This window comes from Oncorhynchus nerka, linkage group LG7, assembly GCF_034236695.1.
Source record: "Oncorhynchus nerka isolate Pitt River linkage group LG7, Oner_Uvic_2.0, whole genome shotgun sequence".
Lineage (NCBI taxonomy): Eukaryota > Metazoa > Chordata > Actinopteri > Salmoniformes > Salmonidae > Oncorhynchus > Oncorhynchus nerka.
This window is the reverse complement of record NC_088402.1, coordinates 53,336,040-53,363,406: the sequence shown is the minus strand read 5'-3', so window position 1 is coordinate 53,363,406 and position 27,367 is coordinate 53,336,040. Positions and strand designations below refer to the sequence as shown.

The 27,367-nt window shown below is 43.0% G+C and overlaps 1 protein-coding gene across 1 annotated transcript in view; it reads left to right on the top strand.

The window, feature by feature from the left end:
* The window catches only part of LOC115131930 (acid-sensing ion channel 1-like), a 70,264-nt gene that overhangs the window by 38,991 nt on the left and 3,906 nt on the right, over positions 1-27,367 (top strand). The window contains exons 3-9 of the mRNA XM_029664031.2: positions 25,526-25,676; positions 25,855-25,982; positions 26,223-26,373; positions 26,468-26,524; positions 26,627-26,780; positions 27,005-27,096; positions 27,219-27,298. Coding sequence (XP_029519891.1) covers positions 25,526-25,676; positions 25,855-25,982; positions 26,223-26,373; positions 26,468-26,524; positions 26,627-26,780; positions 27,005-27,096; positions 27,219-27,298 — 813 coding nt within the window. The remainder of the gene's footprint in view (positions 1-25,525; positions 25,677-25,854; positions 25,983-26,222; positions 26,374-26,467; positions 26,525-26,626; positions 26,781-27,004; positions 27,097-27,218; positions 27,299-27,367) is intronic.

Below are 27,367 nucleotides of genomic sequence, written 5' to 3'. Positions count from 1 at the left end.
GAATTAAAGAGAAGGTGATTGCTCTTACACTTGAACACTCCGGGAATGTAAATGGGGTCTTTGTGAAGAATATGAGGGCATAAGTCTCAACAAATTATAAGGCTGCCAGTGGAGGCTGTGCAGTGATGGGAAATATTGATCCATTCGAGGATAACAGTATATTACTAGCCCTGAGAAGTCATTGGTGGAAAACAACAGATTTGTTTGGGTCATTCAATGGAAATACATTATTTATTTTTTTTACCTTTATTTAACTAGGCATGTCAGTTAAGAACAAATTCTTATTTTCAATGACGGCCTAGGAACAGTGGGTTAACTGCCTGTTCAGGGGCAGAACGACAAATTTGTACCTTGTCAGCTCGGGGTTTGAACTTGCAACCTTGCGGTTACTAGTCCAACGCTCTAACCACTAGGCTACCCCACATGCAGTTTCAGACCAATCTCCTTTTTCACTGCTTGTCTTTTTCCTTGTTCCAGGAAACTCTTAATAAAGCCAACCTATTCCCCAGTACTGCTCTATTCCCCAGTACTGCTCTATTCCCCAGTACTGATCTATTCCCCAGTTCTGATCTATTCCCCAGTACTGATCTATTCCCCAGTACTGATCTATTCCCCAGTACTGCTCTATTCCCCAGTACTGCTCTATTCCCCAGTTCTGATCTATTCCCCAGTACTGATCTATTCCCCAGTACTGATCTATTCCCCAGTACTGATCTATTCCCCAGTACTGCTCTATTCCCCAGTACTGCTCTATTCCCCAGTACTGCTCTATTCCCCAGTACTGATCTATTCCCCAGTACTGATCTATTCCCCAGTACTGCTCTATTCCCCAGTACTGATCTATTCCCCAGTTCTGATCTATTCCCCAGTACTGATCTATTCCCCAGTACTGCTCTATTCCCAAGTACTGCTCTATTCCCCAGTACTGCTCTATTCCCCAGTACTGCTCTATTCCCCAGTACTGATCTATTCCCCAGTACTGCTCTATTCCCCAGACCTTCTAACTCAGACTCATGTGGTATTAATGGTTGTCCTGTTTGATGCTAATGCCTTTTAAACCCAATGTCCACTTCAAATGTCCCCAGTTTTCTTCAAATCCAGCTCCTCATTTCTCCTAATTACAATCATCACTGGGCTGGATCGGCTAGGTTCAGGTTTCAGTGTGTGCTTATGGTACTATGGCTGGTTTTCACCATAGCAACTGCTCCAATGAGACAATTACTCCTGCACACACACAGACAAACAACATGCATGCAGAGAGAGAGAGAGAGAGAGAGAGAGAGAGAGAGAGAGAGAGAGAGAGAGAGAGAGAGATCTGTAGGACTTGACACCTGTGATTTGTATTTGCAAGGACAGCAGCTACTCTTCCTGGGGTCTGGCAAAATTAAGGCAGTTATACAATTTAAAAAACATTACAATACATTCGTTCCATAACTGTGTTAGTAGTGGGTCAGGTGCTGGTTGGATTCCAGTTACTCCCTCGGGCATCTGTGAATGAGCTGCTTCTCAGGTCAGTCTCCTCCTCAACTCTCACACCAGTCTGTGATCCACACTATGAAAACCAAATGGGACCTCACTATGACGCATTTCTGGAAAATAGAGGAGTGAGATAATCTGTAGCTACTGAAAATGTCTGTGTTCATTAAAGGTGTTGAGCAATTATATTTCTACGGTTGAATTAGAAAAGAGGAGCGCATATTCTTTAAGAGCCAACCCATTAATGAAGGCAGTGCTGCCAACTCACAGAAATCTATTTCATAATTATTCGCCATGGAGTGGTAGGCCTCAGTGTTGATCAGTGTTAACTCATGGACACAATTTGAATTGTTACATTTCTCAATCATACAAAATGAGCAGAATGGAACCGATTATCCAATTCCAAAAACCATTTTCATATTCATTTATATCACAACAAAGGGAGACTGTTCACACTGCCTGCCCTATTTGTGTGACTTTCACAATGTGGCCATTTTAAAGCTCAGAGCTACAACCCGTCTTAACCTTTTGGTCAAAAATGTGTGTTTGCATAAAACTGTCCTAATTAATTTTTCACCCTGAAACCTTGGCCCTCTACCAACTATTACAGCAGTATTCTTTTGGGAGGGTTTGTCTCTCTGTTTTTGAGGACATACTTTTGTGTGTGTGTGTGTGTGTGTATGTTAAGGCCCCTGTGGCGATCGGCATCCCCCGCTGTCCTTTTCTCTCTGGCAGAGCGCAGCAGGGAGGCTGGGGCTTCAGCTCTGAGCGTTCATTTCACTGGGCTGTCTGGACCACTCACAGCCAAACACCATCCCCCCTAACCAAACACACGCACAGAGACAAAAAGAAAACAATCGATTCTCTATTCAAGCTGTGTCTGTGTTTAAACTGAAGCCTTGTGCACAAAGCAAAGCACTTTCCCTTAGCTATAAACATAACCGTAGGAATGATTCCCTGCAGAGTTATTAAAGAATTTTCGATTCACATTAAATCATCATAGCTGGCCAGTGGCTAGGCGCTGTATGAAATTGTAGAATGATCCAGCTACTCCTGTCTGTTGAGGTGAGCACTTCAAGTTTTGTGTGTCGGATCCGTTGTGATGTCCGTTCTCACTCACACCTCCTGTTGGTTCCCTGTGACCAGCCAAGCGCTGAGTTATCTTGAACTCCCAGCTTCCTGTCACTCTGCGGTTCAGCAGGAAGTGATGGTGTGAATGCCTGCTCGTTGAGAAGTCAGAGTTGCTTACATGCGCTATCTGGGAAACGTATTAATCTCTATGTGCTCAGGAACACCAAGCGACAGCCTGGGAAATCTGGAACCTCAGCGGATTTCCGTCAGCAGAGCGTAAAATTTGTCACGCGAGGGAGGGAGGGGGGTTCGCTGGTGGGGGAAACTGCCAGCGTTTCATTCCCCTCAGTCAGTCCTTTCCCTCCTGACTGCACCAAAGGCAACACCAGTCCCACTGATGATAAATGAGTTAATCTATGAGGCCATTCCCTATTTCTCCGAAGAACTTTGTTGGAACCCTGTATTTGGCTGATGATGGCTGACTTTGGAGTATCAAAATGATCGTTGTTACATTAAAGAGGAACTCGCTACTTAAATCTTAGTTTCAAGCTGACTGCTGCGAATCTGGTGAAACAGAGACTTTCCTGATTAGCATCTTGTACAGAACAGAGCATGCGGTTGAATGAAGACCCTTCTTATCCCTCGCCCAAACCCTCGCCCAAACCCTCGCCCAAACCTTTTCTTGTCATTGGCCGTTGTCTTGAGCGTACACTATATCTAGGCCCGTAGAGACATCTACAGATGGGGAAATGAGGATGAGGAGTGGAGAGTTAGACAGTAGGGAAGTCAATCTCAAATGGGATTTATCCTCTACGCAGTGCTCTGTATCTGCATCATGGCTTCTTCCACTTTCTTTGCTTCTTTTCCCAGTGGTCAAACAGCCCACTACACAGAGCTCTGGGGCAAACTGCCATGGAGCCTCACTGGAGGGAGTGTCAGAGGGCAGATCTACAGTATGTGGCCGTCTACCCGCAATGTTTACACTGTCTTGACTGGCCACATTAGGGAGATACTCAGATGTCGTATAGTGGACCCCACCGTGTGAGTGTGTGTGTGTTAGTGTTGCGCGCGTCAGCTGTTTGTTCACCCGCACCCGTCCACAATTGCTCGTGACACATCCGCAACCGCCTCACTATGTGATTAAGTGAAAACCTGAGGCCTGCACTCGACCCTATGCGCTGTAGCCAATACAGTAAGAGACAGCAGGTTTTGTTTTTACAGTGGGTGCAGGATTTTTTTTGGGGGCCTCATTTTGATATGTTTCTGCTTATAATTTCCAACATTTTGGTAAGGCTATTTGTTAGTTAACTTGACTATAATTAGATACATGCAGCTTCTCTCTTTAATTGCTTGTTACCCTATAAGAATAAATAAAACCTTGCTCACAAGAATAATGTCATAAATCGAATGAATGCTTCGTTCTAGTTGACATCGGTGAAGTTTTCGCTTTCATCTCGTCTTGCGCCTCTCTCGGAGCAAAGACACTTAGGGATTAGAGAGAAAATGCAATAACGAAAACAAAAATGGTAAGATCTTTGTGCAAATTGTCCAAATGAATTTGACTGATTTTAAGGAAATTAAAAGCTGTGAAAATGACCCAACATTTTTCTGATAAGATTTCAGTTCAGCTTGGATGTATATTTGATGTAGTTGAAATACTATCAGCTTTAATGATGCTGATAAAGTTAGCACCTTTACAGGCGATCCCTAGCCGTGCATTCATTCTCCCAAGATGCTGAAAGAAATCATATTTCTCCACTCCTGTTTCCAAGTCAAATTTACATTTGGTGTATCATAATTCTTTCAGTTAGGCTACTATTTCATTTAACCCATCTGAACAGTACAGTTTCCTTGAATTGTGTCATATTTGAAGTCCCTGTCCTGTGACTGTCGAATGTCTTTGTATGGAGCCTCAATCATCACAAACACAGTGCCTTCAGAAAGTTGACTTTTTCATTTACATTTACATTTAAGTCATTTAGCAGACGCTCTTATCCAGAGCGACTTACAAATTGGTGCATCGCATGTTGTTGTGTTATAGCCTGAATTTAAAACAGATTCTATTTAGATTTTTGGTCACTAGCTACATAAAATACCCCATCATGTCAGAATAGATTTACATTTTTTTAAATTTTTAAACAAATTAATAGAAAATGAAAAGCTAAAATGTCTTGAGTCAATATGTATTCAACCCCTTTGTTATGACAAGCCTAAATAAGTTTGGGTGTAAAAGAAATCTTACATTTGCTATATTTAACTTTTTGGGCGACCCAACCAAATTCATATAGAATTGTGAGTTATAGATCTGTCATTCTCATTGAAAGCATGTCTAAGAAGCTATATATCTGTTCTATGCGCGCTATTTTTATGCTTCCCGGTCTTAGGTTTAGTTTCTGCATCTTTTACTTTCAGTTTTGTACATCAACTACAAACAGCTAAGAATACAATATTTTCGGTTATGTAAAATATATTTCACAGCAGTTTCGATGGTAAAATGATCCTTTACACTATACTGGACATGCTTGTTTTGCCACAAATGAAAATGAAGTGAATTACAGAAAGACTCACAGCTGTAATCACTGCCAAATGTGCTCAGGGGTGTCAATACTTATGTAAATTAGATATTTCTCTATTTCATTTTTAAATACATTTGCTAAAATTTCTAAAAATATGTTTTCACTTTGCTATTATGGGGTATTGTGTGTAGATGGGTGAGAATTATTATTATTATGTTTAAACCATTTTGAATTCAGACTGAGTAACAACAAGATATGGAAAGTGTCAAGAGGTAGGAATACATTACGAAGGCAACGTAACAAAGCCGGCACCGCTTTCATCCTCTCTTACCACTTCACCAAATCTTACCCAAACATTTCTGTTCCGGCCTTCCCTTCTCTTTATTTTCAACTCTCCATTTAACTTTCCGTCCAGTAAACATTTTCTGCCCAACTTCCCAAAAGCATTTGGCGATTGGCATGTATTTGGCTGGCATATACCACACGGACACATGGAGAAGAAGGTACTCTTCATCCTCAGGATGCTGGAGAAATTCGGTCTCTCCCAGAGGGCCCTTAACAGCGTTCTACGGGAGCACTATTGAAAGCATAATGTCGGCCTGCGTCACGGCCTGGTACGGCAACTCCACTGCAAGGCACAACACCAGGTGTTGCAGGATGCCCAATAAGATCATCAGGGACCCCAGCCACCTGAGCCTGTTCTCCACACTTCCTTCACTCGGATGCGGGCAGTACAGGAGCGTCGTGGGCGATAACTGGAAGACGGGCCAATAGCTTCTACCCCCAGAACATCAGGCTGCTGAATAGCCGATAGGCAGCTACCTGCTCTCCCTGTCCCTCTCCTGCCCCCCCCCCCCCCCATGGTTATGCTACCCGCCCCCAACAAACATTTACGCTGCCCCCACCCAACCCCGATAGACATTAAATCATTGTTACAGCGTAAATATGTTTATATTATATATTTTTTAATGAATGTTCCATTCACTTCTCACTCCCCCCCTGTTGCTCCCCCTATGGACATTCCACAACGGACTCTTCCCCACCGGTCATTTAACATTGCTACAGTTGTAAATGTGTATTTATTATTATTGTTATTATTATTGTTACTATACATATTTTAGCTCATTCACTTCTCTTTTTATTTGATATTTTATTTTAACCTGCACTGTTGGAGCCCAGAGCATAAGATTTTCACTGTACCCTGCAATTACATCTGCGTCCCTGTACATGTGACTAATAAACTCAATCTAATCTAATCATAGGCTACAGTTAGGCCCTAAAGCTTATAGGCTTACGCACTAATATCAGATACAAATAATGAAAGAAAAACCTCAATGTAGCCTATAGATATGAATTGCACAAGAACGATACATTCTATGCATTTTCTCTCATTCAATATGTATAGAGGCATTTCTGTGAATAAATACAGTATGTATATAGGCGTTTCTGTGGATGCATGCAGTATGTATAGAGGTGTTTCTGTGGATGCATACAGTGTGTATAGAGGCGTTTCTGTGGATGCATACAGTATGTATAGAGGCGTTTCTGTGGATGCATACAGTGGTGTATTGAGGCGTTTCTGTGGATGCATACAGTGTGTATAGAGGAGTTTCTGTGGATGCATACAGTATGTATATAGGCGTTTCTGTGGATGCATACAGTATGTATAGAGGTGTTTCTGTGGATGCATGCAGTGTGTATAGAGGCGTTTCTGTGGATGCATACAGTATGTATAGAGGCGTTTCTGTGGATGCATACAGTATGTATAGAGGCGTTTCTGTGGATGCATACAGTGTGTATAGAGGCGTTTCTGTGGATGCATACAGTGTGTATAGAGGCGTTTCTGTGGATGCATGCAGTATGTATAGAGGTGTTTCTGTGGATGCATACAGTATGTATAGAGGTGTTTCTGTGGATGCATACAGTATGTATAGAGGCGTTTCTGTGGATGCATACAGTATGTATAGAGGCGTTCCTGTGGATGCATACAGTATGTATAGAGGTGTTTCTGTGGATGCATACAGTGTGTATAGAGGCGTTTCTGTGGATGCATACAGTATGTATAGAGGCGTTTCTGTGGATGCATACAGTGGTGTATTGAGGCGTTTCTGTGGATGCATACAGTGTGTATAGAGGAGTTTCTGTGGATGCATACAGTATGTATATAGGCGTTTCTGTGGATGCATACAGTATGTATAGAGGTGTTTCTGTGGATGCATGCAGTGTGTATAGAGGCGTTTCTGTGGATGCATACAGTATGTATAGAGGCGTTTCTGTGGATGCATACAGTATGTATAGAGGCGTTTCTGTGGATGCATACAGTGTGTATAGAGGCGTTTCTGTGGATGCATACAGTGTGTATAGAGGCGTTTCTGTGGATGCATGCAGTATGTATAGAGGCGTTTCTGTGGATGCATACAGTATGTATAGAGGCGTTTCTGTGGATTCATACAGTATGTATAGAGGCGTTTCTGTGGATGCATACAGTATGTATAGAGGCGTTTCTGTGGATGCATACAGTATGTATAGAGGTGTTTCTGTGGATGCATACAGTATGTATAGAGGTGTTTCTGTGGATGCATACAGTATGTATAGAGGCGTTTCTGTGGATGCATACAGTATGTATAGAGGCGTTTCTGTGGATGCATACAGTATGTATAGAGGCGTTTCCTCGCAGCCTGAAGGCTTGTCGGCCTGACTTTTCTCCTGTTCTAGAGCGATGTCAGAGTGAAACAGGGAAAAGCACACATCAGCATTCCCTGGTGTAGTACCCACTATGCGTTCCTCTATTTGCCCTACACTTCGCTATGGATGCACTGCAAGTAGCACAGAATGTCCTATGTGTTGTAAATTCAGGAGAATGGGATTTGAATCTAAGTAATTATATTATTAAAGAACTGAAAGGGCTAATGATTTGAGTATGCCCAAATTATTAGGATACAATGAAATCAGAGAGAAGGAAGTCAATTGAGGGGATTTCTCTATAAGGTAGCTTTTCTTTTCTTAATTGTCATCTTTTCCATTTTTTAGGTGATTATGGTTCCTATAGATATGCATCGTTTTTTTCCTGAGCGCTCCCTATTCGCGTGCACACACACGCACACACAAACGCACACACATGCACCATTCCCCACAGCTGCCTTACCACACACAGACACACATAGACTGACATAGACTGTCATAGACTGACCAGGTGAATCGAGGTGAAAGCTATGATCCCTTGTCACTTGTTAAATCCACTTCAATCAGTGTAAAATAAGGATTTTTTCAACTTTGAGATGGCTAAGACATGGATTGCGTTTGCGTGCCATTCAGAGGGTGAATAAGTGAAACAAAAGTGCCTTTGAACAGAGTATGGTAGTAGGGGCCAAGAACTGCAACGCTACTGGGTTTTTCACGCTCAACAGTTTTCCTGTGTGTATCAAGACTGTTCCACCAGCCAGCGTGACACAATTGTGGGAAGCATTGGAGTCAACAATGGGCCAGCATCCCTGTGGAACGCTTTCGACCCCTTGTAGAGTCCGTGCCCCGACAAATTGAGGCAGTTCTTAGGTCAAATGGGGGTGCAACTTAATATTAGGAAGGTGTTCTGATAGTTGGTATGGATGTGAACATATACACACTCATGCACACATACTGGCACACACACCCCTCTCCTCATTATCCTAAAATACATTGTCAACTCTGATCACTGATTAGTAGTAACTCTGCAGTCTGCGTTAATGAATGAACCTCTTCACTCCCTCTCAGCAGGGTGCAGGGTGCCAGCTCGAGAGGCAATCAGCCAGATCTGAAGCACAACATGTACCTACTCACAACAGAGTCCCCCAAACCATTGATGAATGTGTGTTTGGAGGACAGAATTCTCTCAAACACAAGCTACTGACTGAGCCTTGTTACAAAACAGACACACGCACGATTGTGATTGACAGCTCCTCAACTCAAGAGACAACGAAGCACCCTTTAAACAATACCGTGCCGCCCGAATCCAAACTGTGCTCAGTACAGCTTCGTTTGGCTCAGTAGTGTGTAAAGTCGAACATTTCCCTTATTAAAGCGGGCCCAAAAAGACTTTTAAATGAATCTTCTCATGGCAAAGGTTTTTGAGAGAGCCAGGGTGTAAAACAGGGTCCCATACACCCACTTGATTCAGTCAAGCTCACAGATGAACTCGGCAGAGACTCTCATAGCAATTATCTTCTAGAAACCCTTCTGCTACAGTAGGCGACATAAGGCCATTGACTTCCCTCAGGCTGGTTATCCATTGATGTTTACTCAGCTGTGTATGAGAGGACACAGCACTCTGGAGTTAACAGCTATCACCTCTGTGCCCGGCAGACCTCTCCCAGCGCAGGGAGCGTGGGTATTGTAGGCGGCCGGCAGAACCATTCGGCCGATTCGTAGTCGATTAAAAAAAAATGAAAGGAACTGACAGGTTGGGGTTGGAAGTCTGCTTGTGCATGTTTTTATGGTTGACTTTATTAACAAGATGAAGGGTATCACTGGAGGAGAGCTGGAGGAGCACAGCAGGAAACATAAAGGCTGCCATTGGTCAATAGCTGTGCCTGTCTGTGCATAGGTAGAGAATTCACTTTAATTGGATGAAATGACCAGATATAGCTGCCTTGCCTCACTGTTGATGATATCGTCTACGGTTTTGTCCACTAATATAGAGTTTCAGGCACAGAAATTGATGTACCCTGTGTCCTCTCATATACAAAAGTATGTACACTATATATACAAAAGTATGTGGACACGCCTTTAAATTAGTGGATTAGACTATTTCAGCCACACCCGTTGCTGACAGGTATATAAAATCGAGCACACAGCTGTGCAATCTCGATAGATAAAGCATTGGCAGTAGAATTGCCTTACCGATGAGCTCAGTGACTTTCAACTTGGCACCATCATAAGATACCACCTTTCCAACAAGTCAGTTCGTCAAATTCTGCCCTGCTAGAGCTGCCCCGGTCAACTGTAAGTGCTGTTATTTTGAAGTGGAAACGTCTAGGAGCAACAACGGCTCAGCCGCGAAGTGGTAAGCCACACAAGCTCACAGAACAGGACCACCGAGTGCTGAAGCGCGTAACGCGTAAAAATTGTCTGTCCTTGGTAGCAACATTCACTATCGAGTTCCAAACTGCCTCTGGAAGCAACGTCAGCACAATAACTGTTCGTCGGAAGCTTCATGAAATGGGTTTCCATGGCCGAGCAGCTGCACACAAGCGTAAGATCACCATGTGCAATGTCAAGCATTGGCTGGAGTGGTGTAAAGCTCACCGCCATTGGACATTGGTAACACATTCTCTGGAGTGATGAAACACGCTTCACCACCTGGCAATCCAAAGGATAAATCTGGGTTTGCGGATGCCAGTTAAACGCTAACTGCCCGAATGCATAGTGCCAACTGTAAAGTTTGGTGGAGGAGGAACAATGGTCTGAGGCTGTTTTTCATGGTTTGGCCCTTCAGTTCCAGTGAAGGGAAATCTTAACGCTACAGCATAAAATGACATTCTAGACAATTCTGTGCTTCAAACTTTGTGGCAACTGTTTGGGGAAGGCCTTTTCCTGTTTCTGCATGACAATGCCCGATCGGTGTGAAATAACTTGTCTGGCCTTCACAGAGCCCTGACCTCAACCCCATCGAACACCTTCAGAATGAATTGGAATGCCAACTGCGAGCCAGGCCTAATGGATCAACGTCAGTGACTGACCTCACTAATGCTCTTGTGGCTGTATGGAAGCAAGTCCTCGCAGCAATGCTACTAGATACTACACATGGTTGGAAAATGGAAGTGTATAAACTAAGGCAGACTAACAGGGAAGAGCCCAGTCTCCTTGCTGTTTTCCACCTTACTCAAGCCTTGTTTGGCTCACTCTGGGGGGAATCATGGCTTTACTGCTGCCTGGGAGATTGTATTGCAAATTGCATGTCTCTGATAGAGAGATTGTCTGCAATCCAACCACATTCTTTATCTAGTTGTTTTCTTTCACCATTCACCAGGGGAGGACTACAAATGACTGCAAAAGTCAAGTCCCCTTTTTCAATAGTCATTTAGTATACCCTTGTTTAAATATGGAGTTGTTTTCTTCTCCATTCAAGAAAAAGCCAGCAGGAGGTGGGGTAACTTTATTTTTCCCACCTGCTTTTTTTCTGTCTTGAAAAGTAACATTTTTTTCAGCATTTTGGGCAGTTTTCCTCGAACCATAGACGACAGGCATGGCTTCAAACTGCCAGTTTCTCCCCTGGAGAAATACCGCACAGCAGATTCTACCCAGCAGTGTTATTCACCATTTGATTGGACCCCCATGCAGTTTTTACCTTTCTGAACTTTTATTTTCATATGCTAGTAGTTTTGGATCTCAACACTGTGTTTTCTTTTATGCCTGAGTACTAGAAGCTGAATACAATAATTAATACATCAGGGAATTGCCAATGCAACTGCTGTTGTTCATTGCTTTTTAAATGCCTTATTGCAATTATTCTCCAAATATGTATCGCAAAAACATCATCATAATGCATCATCCAATAGATGCAGACATGCAGCCACCTAAACCCTGCTAACATCTTGCATATTTGGTTCCTATCCTAATCTGAATTCTGGTCTGATATATTCAACAAATTCAAGTCCTAACCTTTGACACAAATCAACTCTCTGCGATATTTATAATGCCACCTGACATAAACTCACCCAAAAGTGAGGTCTGTTACTTTCCCTCCTAGCAACAGGCTTTTTACTTATTAAGTGGGAGCGTACTTCCCCTTCTTTATATGATACGCTTTCTCTACCCTCCCTCCCTCCCTCCCTCCCTCCCTCCCTCCCTCTCCCTCCCTCCCTCCCTCCCTCCCTCCCTCTGTTCCCACTCATTCCCTCTCTTTAAAAAAAAAAGACATCTTCCTCTCTCTCTCTCTCTCTCTCTCTCTGCTGATGTCTTACGCGCCCCATGTTATGATGCTATCGGCTCTGAAGGTGATCGGTACCGAGAGTCCTGGCGGTGTCTGTGGTTGGGCTCGGGAGGAGTGGCGGTGAAGAACGGAGCGTCTCCGCCGGCCTGTAAAATGTTCATCAAACTGAGTGGGAGGGGACGAGCGGAGGGAGGAGATGGAAAGGAGTCCACTGGGAACATCACGTCACAGCTCAGCGTAGACGGCGAGGAGAGGGAAGGAGGGAAGGAGGGAGGAAAGAAGGGAGCAGTGAAGGGAGAGAAAAACTCATTGTGTGTGAGAAGGTTTAAATCCCGGGCTCGCGAATGAAAGGATGTGGGTTTGTGATGGAACGCTAAAAGAGAGGATTCGTCTCAGGGATATCATATAAACCACACAGCTAATGATTGTAGTAATAAATCATGTGATTCTGACAGGCAAAAATGTATTCGAGGATTTAACGGAATTGCAGAGCATCAAGGCATGTAGTGCTGGATCTCCCCTGCGAATCCACTAAAGTGGAAAAATACAAGTCAACAGCGCCTGTTCTCTTCACTCTCTTTCTCCGTCGTTGTTAATTATGTATGTCTTAGGTCTTGTTGTCCGTATATCCATTAACTGATCATTAGACAACTCTGCTTACAGGCCTGTCTGGCTCAGGGTGCTATCTGACAGGAAATCCATTGGAAGTGGATGGTATTGGGTGATCAATTCTGTCTCATTACTCTGAACTGTGTGGAGGTGGTTTTAAAGGCCACACAGACATGTCTCCTTTTCTTACTGACAGTTGAATGTACAGTGTTTTAGGATGTTGAAATAGAAAATGCCGTAGGGAGTTGACGTCTTTATACACCTCTGTTTACTGTAAACATTATTTTCTTTGGATGAAAAAAAAACTTTTTAGCTGTTTTTTACACCATATTATCCACATCTTTTTTGGGGGGTTGTAGAATAACGATTGCTGGTGACAGTTTATGGATCTCTCTTTTTACTGCCTGAACACAAATGAAAGGAAAGACTTAGTGTGTGGCAGGCTTTCATTTAGCCATCTTCCCCGCGGAGGCCTGTGGTTTACTTCAGTTCACTTGTTCCCGACAGTTGTTTGTTTGTTTCGTGACAAAATTTGACAAGCGTCTATTGAGCCGTCGCGCTTTTCAGCCGCCATTAACACACTCAGCTTGTCACACACAGGCACACGTACAACATTTGAAATCCCCTAGCCTTGGTATTTGAAGTCCTCCCTCTGGGAAGACCTTCAGTTTAACTTTGTCGTTATGTTCGGTGAGTCAGCAGCCGTCGTCCACACAGTCAATAGCGGAGCAGAGAGCCATGATGACAGAACAGGGTAGGACAGGGGATTGTTATTGTTCCATCCGGACTTGTTATCTACCTGTGTTTCGGACATGACGGATTAGGGCTCCGAGAGTCTTTGAGCTGCAATCTCTCTCCCTCACAGAAGTCCGTAGTTGAGAGTCTCCCTGTTCTTACTGTTTGCCCTTCTGTTTGGGCGGGAAAGACAGATGTTAGCTAGATCAGCAGGTCTCAGGTTGGTAAGACTCCGATCGGAACTATGGCAGTGGAAGCTGTGTCCTTTTTTCAATGAATTTGAATAGACGTGCTTTTTGTTAGACGAGCCCAATTAACAATGCGTAACTTTGCTTCCCCTCTTCCCCCGTTCAATCAAAGTATTTGAAAGGGTTCTGTCTACCCTCTGACAACGACAGTTCAACAAAGTCAATTTTGTCTGTAAAGTTGGCATGGGGAGATGTTACAGATTTTCCAGATGACTTAGAATGCCTGCTGCATCAACAAGCATATAACAACATTAGCACGACAGGGCTAAAACCACTCTCTGGGACAAAGATGATGGGTACCGACTGGTCACTGGTGCCTGTCGCATGGCTGCTACCGCAGTCTAAATCACAATCGCTCTGCCAGTGCCATGGCTGTTTGAGACAGAAGATTAATAACCGAGCTGGTTTACAAAGGCTGTCCTAAGTCTCTGGAACATTCCCTCATAAAAGAATGCTAATGGATTTGAATTCACCCTGCGGAGGCATCCATTAGCAGATCAGGGAAGGCTGGGGCATATTAGGGCTCCTGCAACAGCTAGGAGTGTGTGGATTAGTGATTTAGGACTTGTTCTCCACTGTCTGGCCTGGAAGGAAGGAAATGCACATTGATGTATGATTAAACACAGGAGAGCGCTAAGTGCTTTCTAATGGTGGGGAATGCACTATGAGTGACTGTCAGTGATTGGCTAGGGAGCTCCAAAGATGATAGAATGTACAAACTCTTTAAGATGTGTTTTCAATCATTAGGGTGGTTAAAGAGGATTGATTCCCTTAAGTGAAGTGCCAACAAAGAGAGGAGAAAGTCAAAGGAAAGATGAGCCCAACAACCCTGGAGGAAAACGAAGTGAAACATTTAGACACTGTATTCAAAAAGCAACTGCAACTTTTCTTCTTCGGTATGCTGGTGTTGACCTGTCAATGTGGCCTGTCATCTTATAGTCAACAGTGCATTAGGGGAGCCCTCCAAAACCACTGTCAGATCACGTAGGGCAAACTGTAATGTGAAATAGATAGCAATGTGCATAGACACTGAAACTGCACACCACACACAAATGCACTCATTCGTCAGGAACATGCATTATATTGTAATACATAAAATCTCATTCCTAACTTCAGACAAAACATGTTCATTCATGAATGTATTCATAAAGCACTTGCTGACATCACACACTCATTCATTGATTCATTTATTAATAACGAACATCTGGCACTCTAACCTTACACAGTCGTTAAAAAGTTCAGTGGGAAGGAGGGAGGGTAGCATTAAGGAGAAAGGAGAGGGTTAGTGTTTATGTGGGATAAATAAAGTATGAAAGAAGTAGGAAAACACATTTCTGGGATCTTTTATTTCAGCTCATGAAACATGGGATCAATACTGTACATGTTGCGTTTATCATTTTCAGACCCCTTGACCTTTTCCACATTTTGTTACGTTACAGCCTTATTTTAAAATGGATAAAATAAAAAATGTTCCTCATCAATCTACACACAATACCCCCATAATGACAAAGCAAAAACTTTTTTTTAGACATTTTTGCAAATGTATTCAAAATAAATACAGAAGTATTCAGACCCTTTACTCAGTACTTTGTTGAAGCACCTTTGGTAGCAATACAGCCTTGAGTCTTCTTGGGTATGATGCTACAAGCTTGACACACCTGTATTTGGGGAGTTTCTCCCATTTTTCTCTGCAGATCCACTCAAGCTCTGTCAGGTTGGATGGGGAGCGTCGCTGCACAGCTATTTTCAGGTCTCTTCAGAGAAGCCACTCCTGCGTTGTCTTGGCTGTGTGCTTAGGGCCGTTGTCCTGTTGCTGTCCTGTTCATAAAGGATCTCTCTGTATCTTGCTCCGTTCATCTTTCCCTCGATCCTGACTAGTCTCCCAGTCCGTGCCTCTGTAAAACATCTCCACAGCATGATGCTGCCACCACCATGCTTCACCGTAGGGATGGTGCCAGGTTTCCGCCAGACGTCACGCTTGGCAATCAGGCTAAAGAGTTGGTTTCATCAGACCAGAGAATCTTGTTTCTGATGGTCTGAGAGTTCTTTAGGTGCCTTATAGCAAACTCCAAGCGGGCTGTCATGTGCCTTTTTACTGAGGAGTGGCTTCTGTCTGGCCACTCTACTATAGAGGCCTAATTAGTGGAGTGTTGCAGAGATGGTTGTCCTTCTGGAAGGTTCTCCCATCTCCACAAAGGAACTCTGGAGCTCTGTCAGAGTGACCATCGGGTTCTTGGTCACCTCCCTGACCAAGGCCCTTCTCCACCGATTGCTCAGTTTGGCCGGGCGGACAGCTTTAGGAAGAGTCTTGGTGGTTCCAAACTTCTTCCATCTAATAATGATGGCCACTGTGTTTTTGGGGACCTTCAATGCTGCAGACATTTGTTGGTACCCTCCCCCAGATATGTGAATTAACACTGACGACACAGTCCTGTCTCAGAGCTCTACAGACACTTCCTTCGACCTCGTGGCTTAGTTTTTGCTTTGACATGCACTGTCAACTGTTGGACCTTATATAGACAGGTGTGTGCCTTTCCAAATCATGTCCAAGCAATTGAATTTACCACAGGTGGACTCCAATCAAGTTGTAAAAACATCTCAATGAGGATTAATGTAAACAGTCTCATAGCATAGGGTCTGAATACTTATGTAAATAGGATATTTAGCAGTACAAAACCCTCCCTAGACCGGCACATTAGACAGCACATTCCTCACTAGCTAAATTTACAGGTCAGATGCACAATTAAAGGGGAATTCTAATTCTAAAAATCTACATTTTTTCCTTCCAGCCCCCCAAAAAAGTATTCTGATGGGATTTAAGCATTGACATGGCCTCAGAGCATTCAGTTTCGCTGTTTCTCTATGAACAATTGTAATTTTTGAGAGTGAAAAACTAGGAAAAATAAAACTGAGAAAACATAATTTGGGAGAATATAAAACATCATTTTTTGAAAAACAATTACAGATTTTATTGGGGCCCCCTTAGAGTTGAAGGGGAAAGGGATATAAGGTGCCTATTTGAATACTAGAAAAGGTTGGAGACCCCCTGCTATAGCCTGTTCTGTTCAGTTTGAGAAGGAAAGTGAAAAGATGAGAAGGAGGACCGGAGGTTAACTTTGATAGCTTGCTACTACTAGGCTATAATTGATTTTATTAAAAACAATATGTTTCTTGCCCATAATGTATTGACCGACCTCACAATAAGCCAGATTCGCATTACTTACAATATGGTGCTGGAACAATCAATCGAAATGGACAGCTCATGGTGCTGAAAGTAGGCAAATTCGAGTAGACATAATTCATTTAAACATATTTATTATAATTAGACTTTACTAACAAAAGAGGGCTTTGTGTTGGAGCCTATTTCTTCCTATTTAAGAAATTAAAGGTAGGCCTACCTGTTTGACAGACAAAAATTAGGCTATAGGCTGCTATATCCATAGATTTGTTGGTCAATTCCTCCACCCACCATGCAGTCTTTAAATAGCCTACCTCGTGTAAATAGTGTCATGGCTGTCCTGTGAGAATCACAATGGATCAGATCTACTTGGCAATGGCTGAAAATAACCAGACCCTCTCCCAGGGGGGGAGGAGGGAACTGCCCGGTTGACAGCTCACACTGGGTTGTAAATTAAGCCAGAGAGAGCTCTCTCTTGGCCCGCCCAACACTCTAACGTCCAAAAAAGTTAATCATTAAAACAATATTCCTAACGCAACGATGTGGGAAATGGTCAGTGAGGAACTATTGTAAAAAAAAATGGAATATTGCTTTTCATTTTGTAACGTTATTAAAAACTATATGGACCAAATACTGTAACTTGGAAAGGATACCACCTATATCTGTGAAGTGTTCATCCAATATGTCATGCATAGGATATGATAAATGATTAACGTATTTTTTGTTAAGATATGAATGTGATTTTAGGAGTCATACGAGATAACTTCTAATCATATCCATTGCACATTAAGTAGCCGCGCCCCGAGTGAGGTCAGAGAGCTTGTCAGCAGGATGGAATGCCCCTTTTGACTAAGAGTGCAAAAGGGCTTGGACGAGGAATCAACCTTTAGACCGGGAAACGTGAGGCCAGAGAGCTACACGTTTGAAATGGTTGAAACTCAACCTCAACACGAGGTGAAGAAAATTAACTTACCAGACCAGGACATTGCCCGTCTGCAGCTGCGAGTATAAAGTGTTTCAAACTCTGATTATCCACACGAGATGGAGAAAGGAGACAACTCTCCTCTCAGACAATCACTGGTACAGCTAAGAGGAAGTTCTGAGGAAACATCCCATGTAGACCGGACAACTAAGAAGAAGGACATTGTGATCATTGGTGGACAATCAGAGCATGTACAAGTCACCCACAGGAAAGGCGCACCAAACCCTTTCCAAGAAGGCTTGGTTCCGACAGAGGAATGAACAAAGGCATTTCACATGTAAATACATTCATGATTTCCTACTCCAAACGGGCGGCGGTTAGTGAGAAAACTATATGATTAACATTACTGTGAGAATCGTTATGAAATGTCTCGACGATAAGTGTGCCCCTCCTCCATCTATGTTGTAACAAGCCATCATATCTTGTCAGTCCACTAGGGACCTTTGTCTCATGTAAGTGTGTGTATTCTGTGTTATTATTTAGTTAGCTAGTAAATAAATGATTAATCCAATTTGTGTAGTACTGAATAATGCGCAAGGCTGTGGTTTTTGCAGATCCAAGAAGGTTACGATTGTTCAGAATGAGCATTTGACAAGATGTAATGATTAATAAGATGACTGTTTATCGATGAAATAGGTAAAGACCTCATAGAGTTGAATTCTCTTGACAACTTATTCCGTGGCGCCCCAAATCCTAATGAGCTAATTGCTACATGATTAATTTAATCAGGTAACAATTAAACATAGTTAGGGGATTAAATAACAGTTAACAGATTCATTAAAGTAAAGTCACGACAATAGCGTGCCAGTGAATGGCTGTTAAGTTCAAATCAAGACTGGAATTGAGGGGGTATGAGAGGGTATGCCATAGACCTACATTTTAGTAAAGAAAATGGCAAAAAGCACAGGCCTAAGCCTTGTTAGCTTAACATTTTGAAGAAAATAAAACGGATCCGATTATATAAAGTGATCTAGAACTGCACTTTGGTCCGCAATGCTTTATGCTAGAAATTGTTTTGTTTCTTTGACATTCAGAGGCTGACTTTGCATGGGAAGTAATCTAATTCTGCCACTATCAATTGATTAAGCTATTCACTTTCCGTACAATAGAAGATGTTTAAACTCAGACAGCTTTTAGGGAAACACTTGTGACCTTGTCTCGTTGGGTTAAGCCACAGAGGAAGAGTAGCCAACAGTTAAGCTTAAATTTTTCTGTGTCGGTAGGCCTACTGTCTGGGGTGGAAAGGTAGGCCTACTGTCTGGGGTGGAAAGGTAGGCCTACTGTCTGGGGTGGAAAGGTAGGCCTACTGTCTGGGGTGGAAAGGTAGGCCTACTGTCTGGGGTGGAAAGGTAGGCCTACTGTCTGGGGTGGAAAGGTAGGCCTACTGTCTGGGGTGGAAAGGTAGGCCTACTGTCTGGGGTGGAAAGGTAGGCCTACTGTCTGGGGTGGAAAGGTAGGCCTACTGTCTGGGGTGGAAAGGTAGGCCTACTGTCTGGGGTGGAAAGGTAGGCCCACTGTCTGGGGTGGAAAGGTAGGCCTACTGTCTGGGGTGGAAAGGTAGGCCTACTGTCTGGGGTGGAAAGGTAGGCCTACTGTCTGGGGTGGAAAGGTAGGACCTACTGTTCTGGGGTGGAAAGGTAGGCCTACTGTCTGGGGTAGAAAGGTAGATCTACTGTCTGGGGTAGAAAGGTAGGCCTAACTTTTGAACGTACCGTGCTTCAGATTCATGATGACGTCTCAGTTTTAATTATTTACAAACAGGGACAGTTTAGTTGAAAACAAGACGCACTGATTTGGCATTGGTGAAATATGATAAGATGAACGCACAGGCCTATCAAGGGTTTAGGTAAATAAGATTTTGCTGAAGGGAGGGCCATCCATTTTCATTTCAGAGAGTTCCAATTTTCTACATGAAACCCTTATTATAAATAACGTTCACTCCCTTACTCCAATGTCTCTTGACCTGTGCATCTACGTTATAAACTTTCATTTGTAGGCTAGGTTGTAGCAACCTAACCTATGGGTATAGGTCCGGTATCATGTAGTAGCCTAAACCTATCTATGTTACATTGAGCAGGGCGAATGGAATATGAATGACAGTCATCCAATATACTGTAATAGAAATAAGGCCGTGCTCATAATTTTATTTGACAAAAATTGTCCTCCCTAATCTTAAACAGCCCCGACCACCACTGGTGTGTGTGTGCGTGTGTGTGTGTGTTGAAAGATGGCACGGCTGAGCCATTTAACTGCCCTTTAGCATGGCACAAATTCAGTCGTCAATCAGTGGGTGTGTTTGTCAGCCCTCTCTCTAATCGCAGATGTGTCCTGTTGTACCATAACGCCGAGCAATGGTCCACTCCCAGCTTCGCACAGTGAGAATGGAGCTCTCTCGTTACTTCCTTTTATCTCTATACCTCTCTTAACCTCTTCCTCGCTTTCTGTCTCGTTCTTTCCCTCGTTCCCTCTCTCACATGTTTTTTTCTCCCGTCCCCTCTCTCTCTCTCTCTTCATAAATAGGCTGTGACTCGAATCGCACGCCTCAAGTTACTGTATAGTTAGTTATTTAAAGACAGTGTCAGAAAGACAAATGACTTATAACTTACAGACGACATGAACATATTTCCATGCGTTCCCTTACTGCCCTTTCTGTGTCCTGCATCGCCGGGTGTGTGTGCTCGTTCTTTACTCGTTGAGCTTCTCATAGCAATGCTTCAGTCCTCCATCCGGGGGCCCTAGCATGACTTCTGACATACTGCGACAGCTTCTTTCTTAAGCCATCATAACAGCTGATGAGTTCATACAGCAACCATACCATTCTCTGCGATACTTTCGGAGTGTTGTCTGTTCCCTGGACCAGAAGGCAGCTTCTTCGCAGGCATGTTTGGTCTCCATGGTAACAGCAGGTGTATTTTTATTTTTTATTTAACCTTTAATTTAACAGAGTCCAAGGTCTCTCACAGATGAGCCCTGTGTACACATAAATACACACTACACACATCAACATACAAAACAGTACACAGAACATTGCACTCTTTCCATGACAGACTGACCAGGTGACTCCAGATGAAAGCTATGATCCCTCAATCAGTGTGGAGGAAGATGAAGGGACAAGGTTAAAGAAAGATTGTTTAAGCCTTGAGACATGGATTGCGTATGTGTGCCAGGGGCAAGACAATACAAGTCAATATTAGGAAGTTGTTCCTAATGTTTGGTATACTCAGTGTACATATCAATATACACACCAATATTCACATCAATACACGACAACCAAAACACAAATCATAGAAAACAAAACACACTATTCAGTAAAAAGCAGATGAACCTAACTCGGCGGAGATCGAAGGGATATCCAGAGTTAGCCAACCTTGAGACCAGGTCTGATATCTTGCACATTTTTTAATATATTTTTTTTTATGTCTGTAAGTAAACAATGAAGTAAGGTACAGCGTTTTTGAAGGAATGTTTTAGAAGCAAAAAGCATTCAGTGCATCGATCTACCAGACATCAAAGAGGGTCAGCCTACTTTCTGATACAGAATGCAATACAGATACCCAGATATTTATAAGCGGGGACACGATCAATAAAGGCACCATCCAATGTACCCTGAACAAAAAAATAAACGCAACATGTAAAGTCCTGTGTTTCATGAGCTGAAATGAAAGATCCCAGGAATTGTCCATACGCACAAAAATATTATCTCTATCAAATGTTGTGCACAAACCTGTCTACATCCCTGTTAGGGAGCATTTTCCCTTTGTCAAGATAATCCATCCGCCTGACAAGGGTGGCATATCAAGCATATTATTAAACAACATGATCATTACACAGGTGCTTGGGTGTCATGTTCTGACCTTAGTTCCTTTGTTTTTGTCTTTGTTTTAGTATGGTCAGGGCGTGAGTTTCGGGTGGGCAGTCTATGTTCTTTTTTCTATGATTTGGGATTTCTGTGTTTGGTCTGGTATGGTTCTCAATCAGAGGCAGCTGTCAATTGTTGTCCCTGATTGAGAACCATACTTAGGTAGCCCGTTTTCACCCTTGAGTTGTGGGTGATTGATTTCTGTTGCGTGTTTGTATCTGCACCAGACAGAACTCGTTCGTTCACTTTGTTGTTTTTGTTCAGTGTTCATTTACATTATTAAAAAGATGGACACTTACCACACTGCGCATTGGTCCTCACCTTCTTCTACCAACAATGGCCGTTACATTGGGACAGTAAAAGGCCATTAAAATGTGCAGTTTTGTCACACAACACAATGCCACAGATGTCTCAAGTTTTGAGGGGGTGTGCAATTGGCATGCTGACTGCAGGAATGTTCACCAGAGCTCTTGCCAGAGAATTTAATTATAATTTCTCTACCATAAGCCGCCTCCAATGTTGTTTTAGAGAATTTGGCAGTACGTCCAACTGGCCTTATAACCGCAGATCACGTGTAACCACGCCCGCCCAGGACCTCCACATCTGGCTTCTTCACCTGTGGAATGGTCTGAGACAAGCCAACCAGACAGCTGATGAAACTGTGGGTTTGCACAACCAAATCATTTCTGCACAAACTGTCAGAAACCATCTCAGGGAAGCTAATCTGCTTGCTTGTCATCCCCACCAGAGTCTTGACCTTGCTGCAGTGGACAAATGCTCACCTTCGATGGCCACTGACACCCTGGAAAAGTGTGCTCTTCACGGATGAATCCCAGTTTCAACTGTACTGGGCAGATGACAGTGTGTATGGCGTCGTGTTGGGCAAGCAGTTTGCTGATGTCAACATTGTGAACAGATTGCCCCATAATGGCGGTGGGGTTATGGTATGGGCAGGCATGAACTACAAACAATGGACATAATTGCATTTTATCGATGGCAATTTGATTGCACCGAGATGCCGTAATAATGATATTGCACAGCCCCATGTCGCAAGGATCTGTACACAATTCCTGGAAGCTGAAAATGTCACAGTTCTTCCATGGCCTGCATACTCACCAGACATGTCACCCATTGAGCATGTGTGGGATGCTCTGGATTGACCTGTACGACAGCGTGTTCCAGTTCCCGCCAATATCCATCAACTTCGCACAGTTATTGAAGAGAAGTGGGACAACATTCAACAGGCCACAGTCAATAGCCTGACCAACTCTATGCGAAGGAGATGTGTCGTGCTGCATGAGGCAAATGATGGTCACACCATATACTGACTCGTTTTCTGATCCACACCCATACTTTTTTTTTAGGTATCTGTGACCAACAGATGCATATCTGTATTCCCAGTCATGTGAAATCCATAGATTAGGGCCTAATGAATTTATTTCAATTGACTGATGTCCTTATATGAACTGTAACTTGTTGCATGTTGTGTTTATATTTTGCTCAGTGTACATATGCATAAATTATACATCATACATTTTTACATGATTTGGAGAATATATACTTGGCTTGACCTGCATTAAGTACCAATTTCAGTTCAACAAAGGCTTTCTGCAAAGGAAGGAAGGCAGATTGAAGCTCTGAACAGAACCTGGTCAACCGTGGGGCCAATAGCATACACAACATTGTCATCTGCATACAGATGTATGTTAAAAATAATTGCAACTAGACCAACATTGTTTATATAGACAGTATTAGGTACAATACCTAAAATTGATCCCTGTGGGACACATTTCATAATATCAAAGAAAACTGACTTAACACCATCAGAAAAAAAACACATTGTGTCCCTTCTATCAAGTAATTTCAAAACAATGGCACGTGGTTCATACCGTTTGCACACAATGTTCGAATCAACAGTATCGAAAAGTCAATAAAAAGGGCAGCATAGTGCTTTCTCCTATCCATGACCTTTAACACATCATTTAACACCAGGCCGCAGCAGAGATGATTATATGACCCTGCCTGAAACCAGACTGGTGAACACTTCGAAGACATTGCTAGGAAGGATCTAAGCTAAAAGTTGATTAATGGTTTGAACAGTTTTGCCTGGCAAGACAATTTTGAGATCGGATGATAATTATTTAGGATCACCACCTTTGTGGAGCGGGAGCACATGGTCCGCCTTCCAAACCCTGGGATTAGCACCAGAGATAATCACGAGTAGGAAGTTGTTGAAATGAAAACAAAGATTCTGTCTTTGTTCCTTTTTTATGTCGCTATTTTGGTTTGGTCAGGGTGCGAGTTGGGGTGGGCATTCTATGTTTTTCATTCTATGTTTTGTTCTGTGTGTTGTATTTCTATGTGTTTGGCCTGGTATGGTTCCCAATCAGAGGCAGCTGTCAATCGTTGTCTCTGATTGAGAACCAAACTTAGGTAGCCTGTTCCCACCTGTGTTTGTGGGTAGTTGTTTTCTGTTTTTGTATTCTGTACCAGAGAGAACTGTTTTGGTTTTGTTCATTCTCTTTTGTTGTTCAATTTGTAATAAAAGATGAACATGTACCACGCTGCACCTTGGTCCTCACCTTCTTCCTCACCTTCAACCCACGACAGCTGTTACAGATTCACTGATCTTCCATCGAGCCAACTGGAGGCTGCAAGGGAAGAGCAGTTGACTGCTTGACCAGGGTCCATATATTTTTTATATAACTAGGCAAGTCAGTTAAGAACAATTCTTATTTACAATGTTGGCCTACCGAGGAATAGTGGGTTAGCTGCCTAGTTCAGGGGCAGAACGACAGATTTTGTCAGCTCGGGGATTCAATCCAGCAACCTTTCGGTTACTGGCTCAACACTCTAACCACTAGGCTATCTGCCGCCCCATTAAACCACCATTTAAAATAACTTTCTTTTTTTTAAATGTAAAAATAAAAGCCTTCAGAGATAAAATCCTGATTTAAAAGAATTACTTATCAGATGTTTCTCGGGCATGATGCCAGAGTCTGGTACAACATGCTGAGGCAGGGAAGGAGAGGAATTTCCAAGCTTCAGTGCATGAACTGTTTTCCCGACATGTAGACAGATCACCAGCAGAGTCTGAGTTAGAACTCAGAAAGTAGCTTGATTTAGCTTTCTTAATTGAGGAAGTACATCTACTTCTCAATTGCCTGAAACAATGCACAATCAGCTGCCAAGTCAGTTCTTCTAGAGTCAGTTCTTGTAGGCTCGGCCCAGGCCTGATTCCTCGTCATAACGAGATCTGATGGTTCTATAGAGAACCAAGCATTTGTTCTATTTCTAACTCTAAGGTGTTCAAAGGGGGCGTGTTTGCCTGCCAGAGATATACAAATATATGAGAAAAGTTCTAGAGCCAATTCGGGGTCAGACATGCAGCTGATAGAGCTATACATATGATGAACAAAACACCTGGGGGGAATTTTCAAAAAAAACGTATCTTCATAATGTTTTTCTGTTTATTATCTCCAGTCCATGCAAAGGGACAGTGATCACTGATGTCCTTATCAAAGACACCAGTCAACAAGTGCTTGTGAGCGCTATTTGTCAAAATTAGGTCAATCGGCGAGGAGTTTGCTAGGTTTCTTACATGAATCCGTGTAGGTTTGGAGATAAGTTGAGTCAGGTTAAAGTCGAGACAAATATTCTTCAAATGATCAGAGCCCGGGGTAAACCGATCCAGGTTAAAATCTCCTAAAATGACTACTTCAGGTGACAGAAAAGGTTTTAAATATTCAGAAATAGTATCAACAGCATCCTATTATAGCCCCAAACGCAAAGGAATACCCTCATCACTCGTGGCACTGTGGTATCTAATGTAGATTAACACTGACCCCCAGTGGCAAGTTACATCTACTATGGCTCTGCTATTGTGATGGACATCTGGTCTTGCTATCTCATTCATATTTCATATTTTTCATCTTTCTCCTCAGGTGTTCACTCGCTATGGGAAGTGTTACACGTTCAACGCGGGGGGTGAGGGCCGCACCCCTCTCATAACTACCAAGGGAGGGATGGGTAACGGGCTGGAGCTCATGCTGGACATTCAGCAGGATGAGTACATCCCTGTGTGGGGAGAGACGGGTGAGGACAAAAGTGTGTGTGTGTGTGTGGTTTAATTCCAGTTCATTACGCAGCTCACATGTGTGTTGCTCTATCAAACAGACTACTCTAGCTGCTCGCTGGAGCCAGTGGGTTCATTAGTTAAATAAAACATGCATGGATGGTGCAGTGACCCCTGCCTCTGTTCCCCTCCCCACAGATGAGACCACGTTTGAGGCTGGGATCAAAGTTCAGATCCACAGTCAGGAGGAGCCTTCCTTTATCGACCAGCTGGGCTTCGGGGTGGCACCTGGGTTCCAGACCTTTGTTTCCTGCCAGGAACAACGGGTAGGGACGTTACCCTTATTTGTAAAACTTTATTTCAACAAAGAAGTCATAATTTTACAATATGCCGTCAGCACCACCTGTGTAACTGTTGTGGTGCTGAACACCTATGCAATTGTAGTTGTAGCTTATGTGTGTGTGTGTGTGTGTGTGTGTGTGTGTGTGTGTGTGTGTGTGTGTGTGTGTGTGTGTGTGTGTGTGTGTGTGTGTGTGTGTGTGTGTGTGTGTGTGTGTGTGTTCTAGCTGATATATTTGCCCCCACCCTGGGGGGACTGTAAGGTGACACGGATAGACTCAGAATTCTTTGAGTCCTACAGCATCACCGCCTGCCGTATCGACTGTGAGACGCGCTACCTGGTAGAGAACTGTAACTGCCGCATGGTACATATGCCTGGTAGGTGAACCCTCGCATCCAGCCGTTTACCTAGTCTGGAATTTTTACATTTTCAAGTTCAACTTATATTGATTGATTATCTCTCTGTGTGCAGGAGATGCCCCATACTGCACCCCTGAGCTGTACAAAGAGTGTGCTGATCCAGCTCTTGGTAAGGAATAGATCCCGACTGTTGTTTCTAAGACCATAGCAACTCTATGTTGGTCCCTATATCACTATCACAATGCTGCGGCCTTTCTCTTTGGCCCCCCAGACTTCCTGGTGGAGAGAGACAACGATTTTTGTGTGTGTGAGACACCGTGCAACATGACCAGATACAGCAAAGAGTTGTCCTTCGTCAAGATCCCCAGCAAGGCCTCTGCCAAGTATCTGGCCAAGAAATACAACAAGTCAGAGCAATACATAGCGTGAGTATTGTGTTCCAAACACCAGATAAAAAAACTTTACAGTGGTTATGGAGTACCAGGCAAGAAATGGAAAATGCATTCGCTTCGGGCTTTGGCCCTTGTATCTTTTACCCTCCAGTTCCATTTCCAATACGCAGCAACGAAATAATGATTTTCTCTATTAGAACCTTCATATGTGAACTGTTTGCTGTTTAGATCTTGAATATGGTCTCTTCCTGTAACAGTGACAATATCCTGGTTCTGGACATCTTCTTTGAGGCTCTAAACTATGAGATGATCGAACAGAAGAAAGCCTATGAAGTAGCAGGACTTTTAGGTATTTCAATGATGATGAGCAAAAAACATGGATTCACTTTTAAAGGATACTTTGTTGGAAATGTGTATATTTTGGAGAAGTTTATTATCTTTGATCATTTTGTCCTTCTCTGTTCCTCCCAGGTGATATTGGTGGTCAGATGGGTCTTTTCATTGGAGCCAGTCTCCTTACTATTCTGGAGCTGTTTGACTACATCTATGAGGTAATTTTTTAATTCTTTCTAGTACTCTCTACAGTGACAGAACTCAGCCACATTTCCGTCATGCTTTCT